This window comes from Cnephaeus nilssonii, assembly GCF_951640355.1.
Source record: "Cnephaeus nilssonii genome assembly, chromosome: 22".
In the NCBI taxonomy this organism is placed as follows: Eukaryota; Metazoa; Chordata; class Mammalia; order Chiroptera; family Vespertilionidae; genus Cnephaeus; species Cnephaeus nilssonii.
The window spans coordinates 25,227,344-25,242,570 of NC_137093.1; the positions used below are offsets into that span (position 1 = coordinate 25,227,344).

Sequence of the window (15,227 nt, forward strand, 5' to 3'; positions counted from 1 at the left end):
TGGTTTGCAAGGAGATAACAGACCTGTACTCAGAGAACCACAGGACATTGAAAAAAGAGATAAAGACATAAACAAGTGGAAGAATATACTGTGTTCATGGATTGGTAGAATTATTAAAATGTCCATACTACCCAAGGCAATCTACAGATTCCATCCAGTCCCTATTAAAATACCAACAGCATGTATCACAGATCTAGAACAAATACTCCAAAAATTTATATGGAGCCAAAAGAGACCCCGAATAGCTGCAGCAATCTTTTTAAAAATATATATTTTTTTTTAATTGATTTTTTACAGAGAGGAAGGGAGAGGGATAGAGAGTTAGAAACATTGATGAGAGAGAAACATCAATCAGCTGCCTCCTGCATACCCCTGACTGGGAATGGACCCGCAACCAAGGTACATGCCCTTGACCGGAATCGAACCCAGGACCCTTCAGTCCACAGGCCGACTCTCTATCCACTGAGCCAAACCCGTCAGGGCTTAAAATATATTATTGATTTCAGAGAGGAAGGGAGAGGGAGAGAGTTAGAAACATCAATGATGAGCAAGAATCATTGATTGGCTGCCTCCTGCACGCCCCCACACTGGGGATCGAGCCCGCAACCCGGGCATGTGCCCTTGACCAAAATCGAACCTGGGACCTTTCAGTCTGCAGGCTGATGCTCTATCCACTGAGCCAAGCTGGCTAGGGCAGCTGCAGCAATCTTAAGAAAGAAGAACAAAGTTGGAGGAATCACAATACCAGATATCAAGTTATATACTATAAAGCCACTGTAATCAAAACAGCCTGGTACTGGCACAAGAACAGGCATATAGATTGATGAAACAGAACAGAGATCCCAGAAATCGACCCAAGCCATTATGCTCAATTAATATTTGACAAAGGAGGCAAGAATATACAATGGAGTCAAGACAGTCTCTTCAATAAATGGTGTTGGGAAAATTGGACAGATAACATGCAAAAAAATGAAACTAGACCACAAACTTACACCATACACAAAAATAAACTCAAGGTGGATAAAAGACTTAAATGTTAAGTCAGGAAACCATAAAAATCTTAGAAGAAATCATCGGCAGCAAAATCTCAGGCATCTCTTGTAGCAATATGTTTACGGATCCATCTCCTAGGGCAAAGGAAACTAAGGAGAAAATAAACAAATGGGACTACATCCAAATAAAAAGCTTCTGCACAGCAAGAGAAACCATCAACAAAACGAAAAGAGAGCCCACTGTATGGGAGAACACACTTGGCAATGACACATCTGATAAAGGGTTAATATCCAAATATGTAAGGAACATCTACACCATGGAATACTACGCAGCAGTCAAAAAGGATCTCTTACCCTTTGAGACAGCATGGAGGGACCTGGAGAGCATTATACTAAGCGAAATAAGCCTGTCAGAGAAAGACAAGTATCACATGATCTCAGTCATATGTGGAATCTAATGAACAAAATAAACTGGTGAGCAAAATGGATCCAGAGACACGGAAGCATGGAACAGACTGTGGAACCTCAGAGGGAAGGTGGGGGAGGGTGGGTGGGAAGAGATCAACCAAAGACCTTGTATTCTTATCTATAAGCATAACCCAGGGACATGGACAATAGGGTGGTGCAGGCCTGGAGTGGGGGCGGGCATATGTAATACTTTCAACAATAAAGATTTAAAAAATTAAAAAAAAAAAAAAGTAAATGGTTTGTACTTCTCCTCCCCAACCAGAGGGTCAATAGCTTAAATCACCCTACTCAGGGAGAGAGCAGAAATCCGATTTGTGCCATTTGCCAACCACGCCAAGGACGGATGAAGTGAAGAGAACAAATAAATCTCATTTTGGTACGTCAGCATAAAGCTGATGAATATTCTACTGATCTGCCCCCTAAGAGCCCCCCTAACCATCCAGCCTTTAAAGCCGCTCAGGACGAAGGACCCAGTGCACCCTCCCCTCCTGGAGCCTGCCCAAGCTCCCCCCCCCCTTTCCCTCCTGCACCGGAGCCATAGCATCTCCCGAATCCGAGGGACCCCACGAGGCTGGCAACCAGGGCAGCTCTGGGCAGCAGCTCGTCCCAGACGAACCCCGACCCTGTCCCAGGCGCCCTTTTCTCTGACTTCTTAGGGAGCCACAGAGGCCAGCCCGGGCTCATTGCCCCCCTAGTCCCCCTCCTTTTTCTACCCTAGGCCCTTGCTGGTTCGCGGTGCCAGCTTTAATAACCGTCCTCTACACCCGCCTGGACTCCTGCTGTGAGGTCTTTCCTCACCGAGTGAGGAACCCACACCCCACCGGCACCCCTTTCCCGTAGCAGTGGGAGGGAGGGCCGGGAGGGGCAGGAGGGGGTGGAGGGGCAGGAGGGCAGGAGGGGCAGGAGGGGGTGGAGGGGCAGGAGGGGCAGGAGGGGCAGGAGGGGCAGGAGGGCAGGAGGGGCAGGAGGGGGTGGAGGGGCAGGAGGGGCAGGAGGGGCAGGAGGGGGTGGAGGGGCAGGAGGGGCTGGAGGGGCAGGAGGGGCAGGAGGGGGTGGAGGGGGTGGAGGGGCAGGAGGGGCAGGAGGGGCTGGAGGGGGTGGAGGGGCAGGAGGGGCTGGAGGGGCAGGAGGGGCAGGAGGGGCAGGAGGCAGGTGCTCCGGGGCTCTCTGGTTTTGCTTCTCATGAGGCAGCTCAGGGCAGTGGGGGCCTTTGTCCCACAGCCAGGGCGGGGAGAGTCGTCATGGTGGACCCACATCTGGGCAGAGCAGCCTCAGTCCCCTGTCGCCCCCTGGGCTGTGCTCACAAGCTCAGACTAGCTGCCCGGCGCCCTGGAGGACTTTGTGTTTTCTTTAATATATTTTATTGATTCTTTACAGAGAGGAAGGGAGAGGGATAGAGAGTTAGAAACATCGATGAGAGAGAAACATCGATCAGCTGCCTCCTGCACACCCCCCACTGGGGATGTGCCCGCAACCAAGGTACATGCCCCCGACCGGAATCGAACCTGGGACCCTTCAGTCCGCAGGCCGACGCTCTATCCACTGAGCCACACCGGTTAGGGCCGTCCTCACCTTCTTATTTCACTCACTCTGTCAGCTCTCCCCTCAAAATACAGCCAGAAGCCAGCCCAGCCTGGGCTCCCGCCCGCCCAGCACAGCTGCCATGGGAACCTGTTGGGACCAGTCAGTCACACCCTCCTCTGCTCTACACCCCGCAAAAGAGGCGGGGCCCACAGCCTACTTCATCTGCCTCCACTGTCCCGTCTGCACCCCTCCCTCCGTCTCCCTTCACAGGCCTCAGGCCTCCGGTCCCTTTCCCTCGAACACGCAGCCTCATGCCCACCTCGGGGTCTGTGCTCCGACCACCCCGTTCCCGAAAGGCGCTCCGTCCAGATAGCGCAAAGCTCCCGTCCTCCCCTCCTTTACGGGTCACAGATTTAACACTGCAGCCCCCCACCCCCCAATGCACCCTGGACTCCTGCTCCCCTCACCTGGCTCCCCATCTCCCCTCCCCAGCAGCTGCCTCCGAGCCCGAGAACTAGCTCTGTTCCGTCGCCTGCTTTTTGCTCCCGTGCGAAGAGTCTCAGCACGCAGTAGGGGACACCTGAGTGTCAGCCATCACTACTACTAGCTGGGGGCCTTTCTCCCTCTGTGGTGGGGGGGGGGCACCGGAGGAAAGGGAGACCTGCGTGGGGGTGAGCACAGCCCACTTTGGGCAAGGTCAGGAGGACTTGGCAAGATGATGCATGTGAGCAGCCTGGCACCAGGAAGTGTGGCACACAGTAGGCACTAAAAAAAAAAAAAAGCCCCTGATGCTGGAATGAGGGTATTCCCCTAATGGTCATGTTCAAACTCCCCAGCTCCAATGCTCTCCTGACTGAGCTCCTAGAGGTGACTTCAGGTCAAGGGCGCAGAGCTGGTCTGGCACACAGTAGGAGCTTTACTAAAGCTCCAAGTCTCCGCTACTGTTGACAGTGCTTCCCCCCCTCCTGCCCCCCACCCCCGCCCCCCCAGCTGGCCTAGTCTGGCCAGCAAGGCTGCTCCTCAGCCAGGCCTGCTGTCCCCGCCCAGCAGCCGGCAGCAGCAGGGGCAGGCCTTCCCCGGATCCCAGCCAGGCCCCTCCTCTGCAGTTTGGACAGAGACCAAGTGTGTGTGTGTGTGGGGGGGGGGATGTGGGGGGGGGATGTGGGGGGGTAACTCTCCCCAGCTAGACCCATCAGACCCTCCTCTCCCCTCCATCCCTGCCGGAGCCAGTGCCTGGGACCCGGGCAGAAGGCACAGGGTCAGACCCGCTGGCCTTAGCGCCCCACCCTCCGCGCCTCAGTGTCCCAATCCAAGAAATGGGTTCCCCTAAACTCAGTGTGGAACAGGACGCGGACCGGGCACATCGGGGCGCCCTCCCACTCCCGGCGGCTGGCTCTGCGAACGGGAAGCTGGAACCCCCGGGTGGGGGGCCTCCTTATCCGACCTCGGGAGGCCATCCAGCCGGAGGTGACTTGGCGGTGCCCCGGCTCTATCGCTTCCGGAGTCCAGCTCAGGAGCGGGCCCGGCGGCCTTCTCCAGGGACACCACCACGGGGCGGGGGGGGGGGGGGGGGGCCGAACCCCGAACCGCTCCCCAGGAGGCCAAGGAGGGTGGAAGGGACTGTGGGGAGCGGCCTGGGTGAGGACGGGACCTCTGGGGTGGCAGGACGGCCTGGGGGCCCTGGGGCCGCCTCTGGCTGGGGCGGGAGGGGCAGGCCCGGCCCCGGGTCAGGAGACTCCATCCAGCTCCTCCTCCCGCCCGCCCCGCCGCCCGGACGGGAACTGCGCGGCCCCTTTAAGAGCGCGCGGCCCCACCCGCCCCCTCCGGCCGGATCCGAATTCCAGGGGGGCGGGGCCAGGCGGGCTCCGCGGCGGCGGCGGCGGCGGCGGCGGGACCGGACCGGATCGGATCGCTGGGGCTCGGGCGGCGCCTCTCTGCGGTGGCCCGGCCCGGCTCCGGCCCCCGCCGGGGCGATGCTCCCCGAGGCCGCGGGATGAGCCAGGTGAGCGCGGGGACCCCCAGCACCCCCTGCCCTGCCGGCGCGCGCTGATGGGGAACCGGGCGGCGGCAGCCTCGGCGCCCCGGGGCTGTGTGACCTTGGGCGGCCCCGCACCCTCTCTGGGCCGAAGTCTGGAAGGACCGATCGGGCGGCTGGAGGCCAGAGTCCCGGCCCGAGGCGCCGGCCGGAGGCACCGGCCCGGGCGCTGGGGAGGCTCCCCGGAGGCGGGGCCTGGCCCGCGGGCTGCCTGGTCTCGCTTGGGATCAGCCACTCGGCCCCGGGCCTGGGCTCCGGCTCGGTCTCCACCCCCACCCCCCACCCCCCCGGTCTGCAACCTTGACGGCGTTCTCGCCCTCTCTGCGCCTCAGTTTCCTTATCTGTGAAATGGAGATCATCATCACAGCCCTCCCAGCCCTGGCCGCCGCAGTGAGGTTACAGCTACTGCCGCCCGGGTCCTGGTTAAAACGACACAGTCCTTGGGGAAGGGGCTGAGGGGGCCCCGAACCCTCCCTTCCTGGAAGAGGAGGTGTCCTGTGGGCAGCTCCCCCAGCAATGGAGCGAACCCCTGCCCCCCCTGCCGAGCCAGGGCCTGGGCTCCTCTCCTGCCCACTGTGCGTCTGGCTGTGCGCGCTCTCTCTCTCTAGGGCTCGGCTCTGACCCCATCACACTGGGCGGTAAGGACAGGTGCCTCCTTCCTGGGAGGGCGGACTCAACCAGGCCCCCCAATCCACTCCCCACCCCCCAAGAGCCCAACAGCAAGCACTTATGGACACGAAATCATTTGTAAAAAGGACCCCATTAGGTCTCAGGAGGAAGGTGATATGATTGTGCCCATTTCACCGATGAGGAAACTGAGGTCCAGAGACATTTCTCACCGCTAGGGTTCCAACGCAGGCATCTGGCCTGAGATGGCAGGTGGAGACGGGCGGTCGGTGGCTTAGGATGTGTTGGGTGCGTGCCGCATCCTCACACAACCCCGGTCTGTGTCCCTGCCCACAGTGACTCTGCTGGCCCGGGCATGGCAGACCCCGTGGCGAGCATCGCAGGCTCGGCCGCCAAGAGCGTGAGGCCGTTCCGCTCGAGCGAGGCCTACGTGGAGGCCATGAAGGAGGACTTGGCCGAGTGGCTCAACGCCTTGTACGGCCTGGGTCTGCCCGGCGGGGGCGATGGCTTCCTGATGGGACTGGCCACCGGCACCACTCTGTGCCAGCATGCCAACGCTGTCACCGAGGCTGCCCGCGCGCTGGCCGCTGCCCGTCCTGCCCGTGGGGTGGCCTTCCAGGCGCACAGCGTGGCGCCGGGCTCCTTCGTGGCCCGGGACAACGTGGCCACCTTCATCGGCTGGTGCCGGGCGGAGCTGGGGGTGCCCGAGGTGCTCATGTTCGAGACCGAGGACCTGGTGCTGCGCAAGAACGAGAAGAGCGTGGTGCTCTGCCTGCTGGAGGTGGCGCGGCGCGGGGCCCGCCTCGGCCTGCTGGCCCCTCGCCTCGTGCAGTTTGAGCAGGAGATCGAGCAGGAGCTGCGCGCTGCACCCTCGGCCCCCCACGCCCCGACGGCCGAGGGTGAGGAGGGCACCCCCGAAACTGCTGCTGCACCAGGGGCTCCCCCCCGAGGGCCCCGCATGACGCCCATGGACCTGCGCAACCTCGACGAGCTGGTGAGTCCCGTCCTGCCGTCCTCTTAGCCTGCACTGAGCCAGGACCAGGCAGCGGAGCCGGTGCCCACCACTGGTCCCCGGACCTCGGCAGGACAGCTGTCCCGGGGGAAGGGTGCATATACTGAGCACTGAATGTATACCTCGCACCAAGATGAGCACACCTACGGAGGGAGAGGTCTTGGGCCAGGTCACGAGCCCCCACTGACCTGGGATAAAGGTCAGCACTTCCTTCACATGCTAACCAGACCCCAGACAAGGGCCGGGCGTGCCTCCATCCAGGGGCCACGTGATCTGCGCCCCTCCTGTGTGCCCTCACTCAAGTGCTAGGCAGTTGCATCCAGGTTGCTCAATGTGAAGTGGGTGCCTGTGACACGTGGCCCTGGACAAGGTGCCCGGCACACAGTAGGGACTCGGCACACAGTAGGGACTCAGTGGTGCCTAGGGAAGCTCCCAGGGGCTCCACGGGCCCCGCCCACTCCCCAGGGCCCTCCCCACATCATTTATCTGGGAAGCCAAGCTCAGAGCTGCAGAATTAGTTCTACTTGAGCACAGGAGGGGCCAGACCATGCGCCCCGCTCCCTCCTCCCAGGAGCTAGGTGTCCCTGACACCCCCGCAGACAGGCCCAGAGTTTCCTTCTTATCAAGGGGTTGGGGCTGTGATGTGCCAGCTCTGGAGGGCAACAGCCGGATGGCGTGGGCAGAGGCTGCCACCCCACCCCCGTCCTGGGCCAGGGTCACCCGAGGCCCCACCTGCTCATTTCCTCCAGCGCTGCTGTGGGCAGGGAGCAGGCGGGGCCGCCCACATCGCCAGCCTGGCAGCTCGGCCTGGAGGCACATGTGCGTGGATGTCTGCTCACCGTGCGGGCGGCCTGTGTGTGCTTGCTGCCGTGTCTGTGGTGTCCCTGCCTCAGTGCCAAGCCCTGCACCTGCCTCCTCCCAGGACCTGGCCCCCCACCGGGCCTCAGTCTTCGTGTCTGTGCGGTGGGTGAAGGGGGAGTGGGGATGGCTCCAGGGCTCCCCCAGGCTTAGGGGCTTTGGGGATGTGCCTCGCTGGGGTCCCAAGTCCTGGCCTGACCACAGCCCCACAGACTGGTTATCTCCTTGACGCCTGATCGCTCAACGGGAAGGAGGGCTGGTGAAAGGTCAAGTGCAGAGGCTACACTCCGTCTGGGGCCACAGAGTCCATGCCCCGCTTCCCCGGAAGGACTTCCTTCCTCCTGACCCTGGAGTGACTGACATCAGGCTCCGGGAGGAGGGACGTCACCCCTCACCCCAGCCTCTCCTCTCTGGCCTCAGGTGAGGGAGATCCTGGGCCACTGCACCTGCCCAGACCAGTTTCCCATGATCAAGGTCTCCGAGGGCAAGTACCGCGTCGGAGACTCCAGCCTGCTCATCTTCGTGCGGGTAAGAGTGAGGGGCCCCCCGGAGCAGCCCCCGGGACGGGCGCCGAGGCCCCCGGGACGGGCTGTGACCGGCCCTTGGCGGCTCCCACAGGTGAGGAGCCACGTGATGGTCCGCGTGGGCGGCGGCTGGGACACGCTGGAGCACTACCTGGACAAGCACGACCCTTGCCGCTGCTCCTCCACAGGCAGGTGCCCTCGGCCGGGGCGGGCAGGCAGGGGGCTCCCCTCTGTGGCTCCGCCCCTCACATGCCACCTGTCTCCCCTCCCCTCCCCCCCCTGCAGCGCACCGCCCACCCCCGCCCAGGACCCAGACGTTCTCCCCGCAGAGGGGGTCACCCACTCCCAGCCCCCGAGCTGGCAGCCCAGCCCCAGGGGGTGAGCGGCGAGGCTCCCGGCCAGAAGTGACGCCCGTGAGCTCGCGGAGCTCCAAGGAGGGGCCTGAGACCCCACTCAGGTGAGAGGCCGGAGGACGTGGCGGCGGCGAGAGGCCCAGAAGGTGGGGATGGGGGCGGGAGCTCAGCCCCGGCCTGGATGATGAAGGAGCCTGTGCTCCGGAGTGACTCACACCCTGGGAATAGTTCCCGTGGGTGGGGGCAGGCCTAGCTTCCCGTCTCCATGGCAACCCAGCCAAACTAACAACACAGCTGGGGCGGGCCCTGGGGCGGTGGCAGCCGGTTCAGCCAACCCTGCTTCCCTCGGCCGGCCCCAGGAAACAGGAGGGCTGGAGCTTAGGGTCCTGGAGGCCTGGCTGCTTCCGCTGCCTTGGGGTTGTGGGGAGGGGGAGGGGAGGGAACCCTGGCTGCGGGAAGCGGCTGCAGAGCCTCTCACTTCTCCCTGGAAGTCCCCACCGAACCCCCCGCAGCACCACAGGTGTCTTCCCCGCCTCCGACCCCACAGACGTGCTTCTTCCTTCCTGTCCCTGCCCTTCCTGCTCGCCAGGCCTCTTTCCATGATGCGCCATCTCTCTTGCCCCCCTGCCCCAGGGCCCGGGATCAGCTGCCCCCCCACCCCCGCTCCCGACGCTACTCCGGGGACAGCGACTCTTCAGCCTCCTCAGCCCAGAGCGGCCCCCTTGGTGCGCGGAGTGATGACTCGGGCCCGGGCGCCCGGAAGGAGCGGCCCAGCCGGCGGCTGACCACAGGCACCCCAGCCTCCCCGAGACGACCCCCCGCCCCTCGCAGCCAGTCCCGAGACCAGCTAGATCGGGGGCGGCTCCAGGAGGCCCCCAGAGGCAGGCGAGCCCAGCTGTCGACCCCCAGCCCTGCCCGGCGGGCCCGGAGCCAGAGCCGCGAGGAGCAGGCCGTGTTGCTGGTGCGCAGGGACCGAGACGGGCAGCACTCCTGGGTGCCGCGGGGCAGGGCCGGCGGGGGCTCAGGCAGGAGCAGCCCCCGCACGCCCCGTGCCCGCAGCCCCGCAGCCCCCCGGCCTCCCCGGGTCTCCAGCCCTAGCCCGGAGTTGGGCACCACGCCGGCCAGTGTCTTCCGCACCCCCTTGCAGCTCGACCCACAGCACGAACAGCAGCTGTTCCGGCGCCTGGAAGAGGAGTTCCTGGCCAACGCCCGAGCTCTTGGGGCGACTGCTGGTGGAGCCCCCCCTGGACCAGCCCCCGACCCGGCTCGGGCCCCCGATGCTCCGGGCCCTGACTCGGCCTACTGTTCCTCCAGCTCCTCCTCTTCGTCCCTCAGTGTCCTGGGTGGCAAGTGTGGCCAACCGGGGGACTCTGGCCGGACGGCCAATGGGCTGCCCGGGTGCCGCGGCCCAGCCCTGTCCAGCTCCTCCGATGAAGGCAGCCCCTGCCTTGGTGTGGGGGGGCGGCCAGATGCACCTGGGAGTCACCTGGCTGGCCCTGAGCCCCCAAGGACCTGGGCACGGGGCCGGATGGACACACAGCCAGACGGGAAACCCTCACGAATCCCCACGCCTCGGGGCCCCCGCCGCCCGTCGGAACCCACGGTGCCCGGGGCCTGGCATGCCCTGCACTCGGTCAGCCCCAGGGCGGAGCCGGATCCCTGGATGTGACGGACCAGCCCAGCTGCCTCCAGGCCCCTGTTCCTCCTCTTCCTTTTCCTTCGTGGCCTTAACCCCTCTGCATCAGGGAACACCCCATCCCCCGCACCTCTCGGGTACCAGACCTCATGGGACCAGACCCCTCACATGGCACAATGGGACCTCTGTTGTACATTCCGATTGGGGGATGAGCATCGCTATTTAATTACTAATATTATTGAATGCCTTAGAGGAGCCCAACGAGGACCCTCCTGCGGTCCTGCGGCCCTGCAGAGCCTGACAGTAAAGTTTGGTTCCAGCCCCTTGTGTCTGTCTGTCTGTTTCATCCTCGGGGCCCTCACACCCTCATTACATGCTGGGATTCTGGAGTTAACTCAGGGGGCAAAGCCTGGCAACTCAGGTTTCCAGACTTAAGACAACCCTGCACGTGCCAGAAATGCCAGGTGCACGTGAAACGTTTCCCTCTTTATTACCTCCCGGCAGGTGGGGCTTAAGACTTGGTCCAATGAGGCTCCAGGAGCAGCCTGCGCGCTTCCAATCAGATTCATAGTCCAGTTCCTTGGGCTCGTGGCTCAATGATGCCCCAGAAAGTACTCATCTTGTCTGATGAGGCTTGGGGCCTGCCTGGGCCCAATGAAGTTCAAAGGAAGGCCTGTCACCCAGGAAACGGGGTGGGAGCTCTCCTCATCCAATCAGGGAGGAGGCTGTCCCGTCCAATCCGAAAGAGGTTGGGCCAGCTCATCCAATCCGGGCCCCTGGCTGTTCCAGTCAAACCGTCCGGCTCCCCCAGCGGCTTCGCGGTCCCATTTGGTCACATGAGGCTGCAGTGCGCGGGGTGCAGCGCCCCCTGCAGGCGCAGGGCTGGGTGGGCGGGCCGCGCGCGCACCAGGGTGCAGCGGAGCAGCTCGCGGAAGAGGCGCAGCACGTGCCAGTTGTACTTGGCCGAGCACTCGAGGTAGCCGCAGCGCCAGCCCCTGCGCACCAGAGCGGCCAGGGCGCGCCTGGGCCCAAAGCGCAGCCGCTGCCGGTCCCGCTTGTTGCCTACCACGAGGATGGGCGCCTCCGGTGCGCCTGCCGGCCTGGGGGCCAGACGGTCATGAGGGCGGCGGTGCCGGGGACCCCACGCTAGAGAATTCCCCCCCAGTGAGCGCATACACTCAGGAGCATCCTCTCCTGCGGCCAGAAACCCCCAAGCAAACACCGAAGACCTTCCCATGCAAGGACCAAGGCCAGGCCCCACGGGCAAAAGCTCGCCCCCTTCCCCTTCCCCTCCCCCGCCCCGCCGCGCCCTCACCTGGTCTCGGCGATTCGCTGCCGCAGGGCCTTCACGTAGTCGAAGCTGTCGGGGCTGCAGATGTCGTAGACCAGCACGAAGGCGTCCGTGTCCTGCAAGCTCCAGTCCTTACGGTCCGGCCACTCCTGGGGCGGGAGGCCGGGGTTGGCGGGGGCCCGGTTCCCCCTCTCCTGTGCCCTGACCTTCTGCGGGGGGAAGGGGGGTCTTGACACTAAACCCACAGCTCACGCTCAGGCTTCTCTGTGAGCCCTGGACCTGACTGTCCCTCTGGCCGCCGGGGTAACACTTGTCAAACCCGCTGGAAGCTGGTCGGCCACCAGCCCTGCCTCGCCCCAGGTCTCCGCTCTGCCTCCCCTCTCGTCTCTTCCTCCCGGCGTTTAACCCGGCTCAGGCGCCTCCCTCCCCACGGCCTGGCCCAATGAGGCCCCGGGGCGGCCGTGCTCCTGCCCCGGGAGCGATCGCACAGCACGTGGCCGGCGCGGGCAGCTGTAAGCGGTTAGGCCTCGGCCTCACACTGGCTCTCACTTCCACCTGGAGTGCTTTTGCCCCTTCTTTTCCTAAATCTCCACTCACCCTGAGGTTCAGCCCCGAGGCCACCCTCCTCCTGGGAACCCTGCCTGCTCCTGCCTCCTCCCCTCTCCAAGGACTCGGTCTGTTCTGGACTTTTCACAGATTCCTACGCGAGTCTTTGCTCCAGGTCACAGACACGAGGGAGCAGAGAATGGCACCCCTGCCCGAGAGTGCACCCCTGTGTCTGGCCCCAACTCTCCCTCTGCGGCTCTGTTCACGGCCCTGAGCACACGGTGCTCCCCCCCCGGGGAGGGAGGCACGACCACGCTCCACCACCACTGTGCCAGGCCCCCCTTACCCCCCCGCCACACACACACACTGTCACGCCCTCCGGCCGCTACCTCCAGGCCTCCGGGTCTCTGACCGGGTCCAGCGCCGTCCCCGTCGCGGATGCTCAGGTCGTAGACGGCGCCGTCGAGCAGCACCGCCGGCCGGTAGAGGCAGGGCCCGTCGGTGGGCTGGTGGCACTCGGGGTAGTCCCCGAACAGGAACTGGCGGATGATGGCCGTCTTGCCCACGCCCGGGGCCCCCAGCACGGCCACCCGCAGGCTGCCCCCCATGGCCGGCGCGCGCTGCCGCGCCCCGCGTGGGGAGCCTCATGGGCCGGCGCCGCTGTGTGCGCCCCGCCGCGCTCCTCGGCGCCCCCCGGAGCACCCGGGGCCCGGGAGGCCAGGCCGGTTGGGCGGACGGACAGCCGAGCGGGCGGACGGGCGCCGAAGCTCGGGGAGCACGGACCCGCCGCGCCGCGCGCAGACACCGCCTCCGCCCGCAGCGCGACCGGAGCGCCGCTGAGCGCGGGGCGCTGAGCCCGGCTGCTCGCCGCGAGGTCCCGCCGCGGAGCGGGGCGCGGGGCCGTGCTGCCTCTGGGCGCCTCGCTCCCTCCGTCCTTCTCTCCCGCCGGCACCGGAGTCGCCGCCTCGCCCGGCGGCGCGAGCGAGGAGCGAGCCGATGAGGTAACCGCCCGCGCCCCTCCCACCTCCCCCTACTCGCCCGGCGCCTCTCCCGGGAAGGGTCGCGGGAAGGTGACTGGGGCGCAGGGAGCCCGAGGAGGGACCACCCCTCCGCGCCCCGCGCTGCTCACCGGCTCCGGAACGGAAGCCCTTCCCGCCCGCGTCCGCGCCCGCTGCTCCGTACCCCGCGCCCCGCGCCCCGCGCCCGAAGCCGCTCCAGACACACGCCGCCCGCCCTGGGTCGGCGCCAGCCCCGCCGTGTGACCTTGGGCGAGTCACGCACTGCGCTGGCTCTCGGCTCCGCATCCATCACTTCTCCGAACCTCCTAGGGGCCGGGCCCTTCACCAAACTATGACGTAAGGGATCCCTGCACCTACAGCCGCCACCTGGGCTCTGAAGTTGGGGGGCAGTGGCTGACCCCTGACCAGCGTGTGGTCTCCCCTGAGGAGCCTCCCACCTTCTGCCCCCGGAGGAGAGGGTCAGCACCGCACAGTGTCAGCTGGCAATCGTGGGGGCGGGGGGGGGGGCGGACAGAGGGTGCTGAGCCCAGTAGCGCCAGGTCCCGGCAGCTCCGCCCCAATCGCACCCAAACGCGGTCTGAGAACTGGAAACTGGTTGCCGCCGCCTCGGCCACCGCTGAGGCCCGGTTTTCGGCCCGGTCTCCACCTGTAGTCCCTCAGCACCCAGGTCCGCCTCCCCTCCCTCCTCCCGGGAGCTGGTGAGAAGTTCCTTCCCCCCAGGCTGGGCAAGTCTGGGTGTGCCAGCTCCCCTGTCCTCTGCCTGCCTCCTTCCTGCAGAGGGGGCCCCCCATCCCTGACCGGATGCCCAGGCACTGGGGGAAATGCGGACTTTTCTGTCTCCGCACTGACCAAGGGTTTCCCTTACTGCTTGGCAGGGTGCTGAGATGGGTTTTAAAAAGAGAGAGAGAAAAGCCCTACGTTATGGTCTGGCCGGTAGCTCAGTGGTTAGAGCGTCGGCCCATGCACCGAAGGGTTTGGGGTTCCATTCCAGGTCAAGGGCATGTTACCGGGGTTGCAGGTTCGCCCCGTGGGGGCTCGTGTATTGATGTGTCTCTCACATAGATGTTCCTTTCTCTCCCTCCCTCTAGCCCTTTCACTCTCTCTAAAAATCAATGGAAGCCCTGGCCGGTTTGGCTCAGTGGATAGAGCGTGGGCCTGCGGACAGAGGGGTCCCAGGTTCGATTCCAGTCAAGGGCGTGTACTTGGTTGCGGGCACATCCCCTGTAGGGGGTGTGCAGGAGGCAGCTGATCGATGTTTCTCTCCCATCGAGGTTTCTAACTCTCTCTCCCTCTCCCTTCCTCTCTGTAAAAAAATCAATAAAATATATATTTTAAAAAAATCAATGGAAAAAATACCCTCACTGCCAACACACTATCAGGGGAGAAGTAACAACAATGACAAGAAATGTCCTTTTGTAGGTTTTAGAACACGTGAGTCCAGGAGCTGTAAGAAGACTAACATGCCCACCTCAGCGTGGGACAAGGGGAGGAGGAGGAGCTGACCCGGAAGTGGGGCGGGCACCTCCTCAGGGGCGGAGGGTGGCAGCCAGAGCACTGGGGTGTTCTTGCCCTCCACCTGGACGAGGGACCGGGTCTGTTTTCACTCTTCTCCGCCGCTGGGGAGCTCAGAGCCAGACTGTGGCCGCCTGTGGCCGCTGTCCTAGGTCTTCAAGTCCAGTGAGTGGGGACTCCTGGCTTCATCTTCCTCTCCTGCCATGATTTTCCCTCTCGCTCGGTAACTTTTCAGGCTTCTGTGTTCTGTGAGCCACCTCCTTTCCTTAGGGCCGTGGTCGGCAAACTGCGGCTCGCGAGCCACATGCGGCTCTTTGGCCCCTTGAGTGTGGCTCTTCCACAAAATACCACGGCCTGGGCGAGTCTATTTTGAAGAAGTGGCGTTAGAAGAAGTTGAAGTTTAAAAAACTTGGCTCTCCAAAGAAATTTCAATGGTTGTGCTGTTGATATTTGGCTCTGTTGACTAATGACTTTGCCGACCACGGCCTTAGGGTAACAAGGCAGTGAGTAAATCAACTTACGCCCCCTTCCCGGCTGGCTCTCAGCGGGGTGTGGAGCTGACATCAAGCTGGTCTTCCTTAGGCCCTCAGTGGGACCCCCTCCCCGGCTGGCCCACCCTCTCTTCTTGCTTCTGCCCACCCTTGGGAGCCAGGCCTGGGAGTCCTGTGTCGCTTCACTTTCTGAGAGGGCCTTCTTGGGCGGGGCCGGGGCTTCTCCGGAGCACTCAGCAGAGCTGGGGAGGGGCTGGGGGGGGGCTCTGTAGGTCCGTGTGGTTTCTCAGGGCGTGGCTTTGGAATGACGGAGGACATGGACGGGGGATGTCCTAAAGC

The 15,227-nt window shown here is 63.8% G+C and overlaps 2 protein-coding genes across 3 annotated transcripts; one reads left to right on the forward strand and one right to left on the reverse strand.

Moving 5' to 3' along the window:
* The first annotated feature begins 4,592 nt into the window (after positions 1-4,592).
* GAS2L1 (growth arrest specific 2 like 1) lies at positions 4,593-10,350 on the forward strand. The gene is made up of 5 exons (XM_079762439.1): positions 4,593-4,986; positions 5,983-6,640; positions 7,937-8,228; positions 8,326-8,497; positions 9,027-10,350. Exons 2-5 carry the CDS (start codon positions 6,002-6,004, stop codon positions 10,060-10,062), a joined length of 2,139 nt encoding a protein of 712 aa, XP_079618565.1. The 5' UTR covers positions 4,593-4,986; positions 5,983-6,001; the 3' UTR covers positions 10,063-10,350.
* A 195-nt stretch (positions 10,351-10,545) lies between these two features.
* RASL10A (RAS like family 10 member A) lies at positions 10,546-12,795 on the reverse strand. Of its 2 annotated transcripts, none has more exons than XM_079763164.1 (3): positions 12,256-12,795; positions 11,345-11,469; positions 10,546-11,129 (listed from the first exon to the last, which is right to left on the reverse strand). In XM_079763164.1, exons 1-3 carry the CDS (start codon positions 12,472-12,474, stop codon positions 10,862-10,864), a joined length of 612 nt encoding a protein of 203 aa, XP_079619290.1. In that variant the 5' UTR covers positions 12,475-12,795; the 3' UTR covers positions 10,546-10,861. The 2 variants fall into 2 exon arrangements, with proteins under 2 accessions (XP_079619290.1, XP_079619289.1); XM_079763163.1 differs by having other exon boundaries at positions 11,345-11,529.
* Positions 12,796-15,227: the final 2,432 nt, after the last annotated feature.

Bases quoted from the DNA above. Each gene is read 5' to 3' on its own strand.
- GAS2L1 (XM_079762439.1), top strand. From the start codon at position 6,002: ATGGCAGACCCCGTGGCGAGCATCGCAGGCTCGGCCGCCAAGAGCGTG. The intron at 6,641-7,936 runs GTGAGTCCCGTC...CTCTGGCCTCAG, and splicing joins TGCGCAACCTCGACGAGCTG to GTGAGGGAGATCCTGGGCCA. The intron at 8,498-9,026 runs GTGAGAGGCCGG...CCCCTGCCCCAG, and splicing joins GGGCCTGAGACCCCACTCAG to GGCCCGGGATCAGCTGCCCC.
- RASL10A (XM_079763163.1), bottom strand. From the start codon at position 12,474: ATGGGGGGCAGCCTGCGGGTGGCCGTGCTGGGGGCCCCGGGCGTGGGC. The intron at 11,530-12,255 runs GTAGCGGCCGGA...TTCCCCCCGCAG, and splicing joins AGAGACCCGGAGGCCTGGAG to AAGGTCAGGGCACAGGAGAG. The intron at 11,130-11,344 runs GTGAGGGCGCGG...TCTGGCCCCCAG, and splicing joins CAGCGAATCGCCGAGACCAG to GCCGGCAGGCGCACCGGAGG.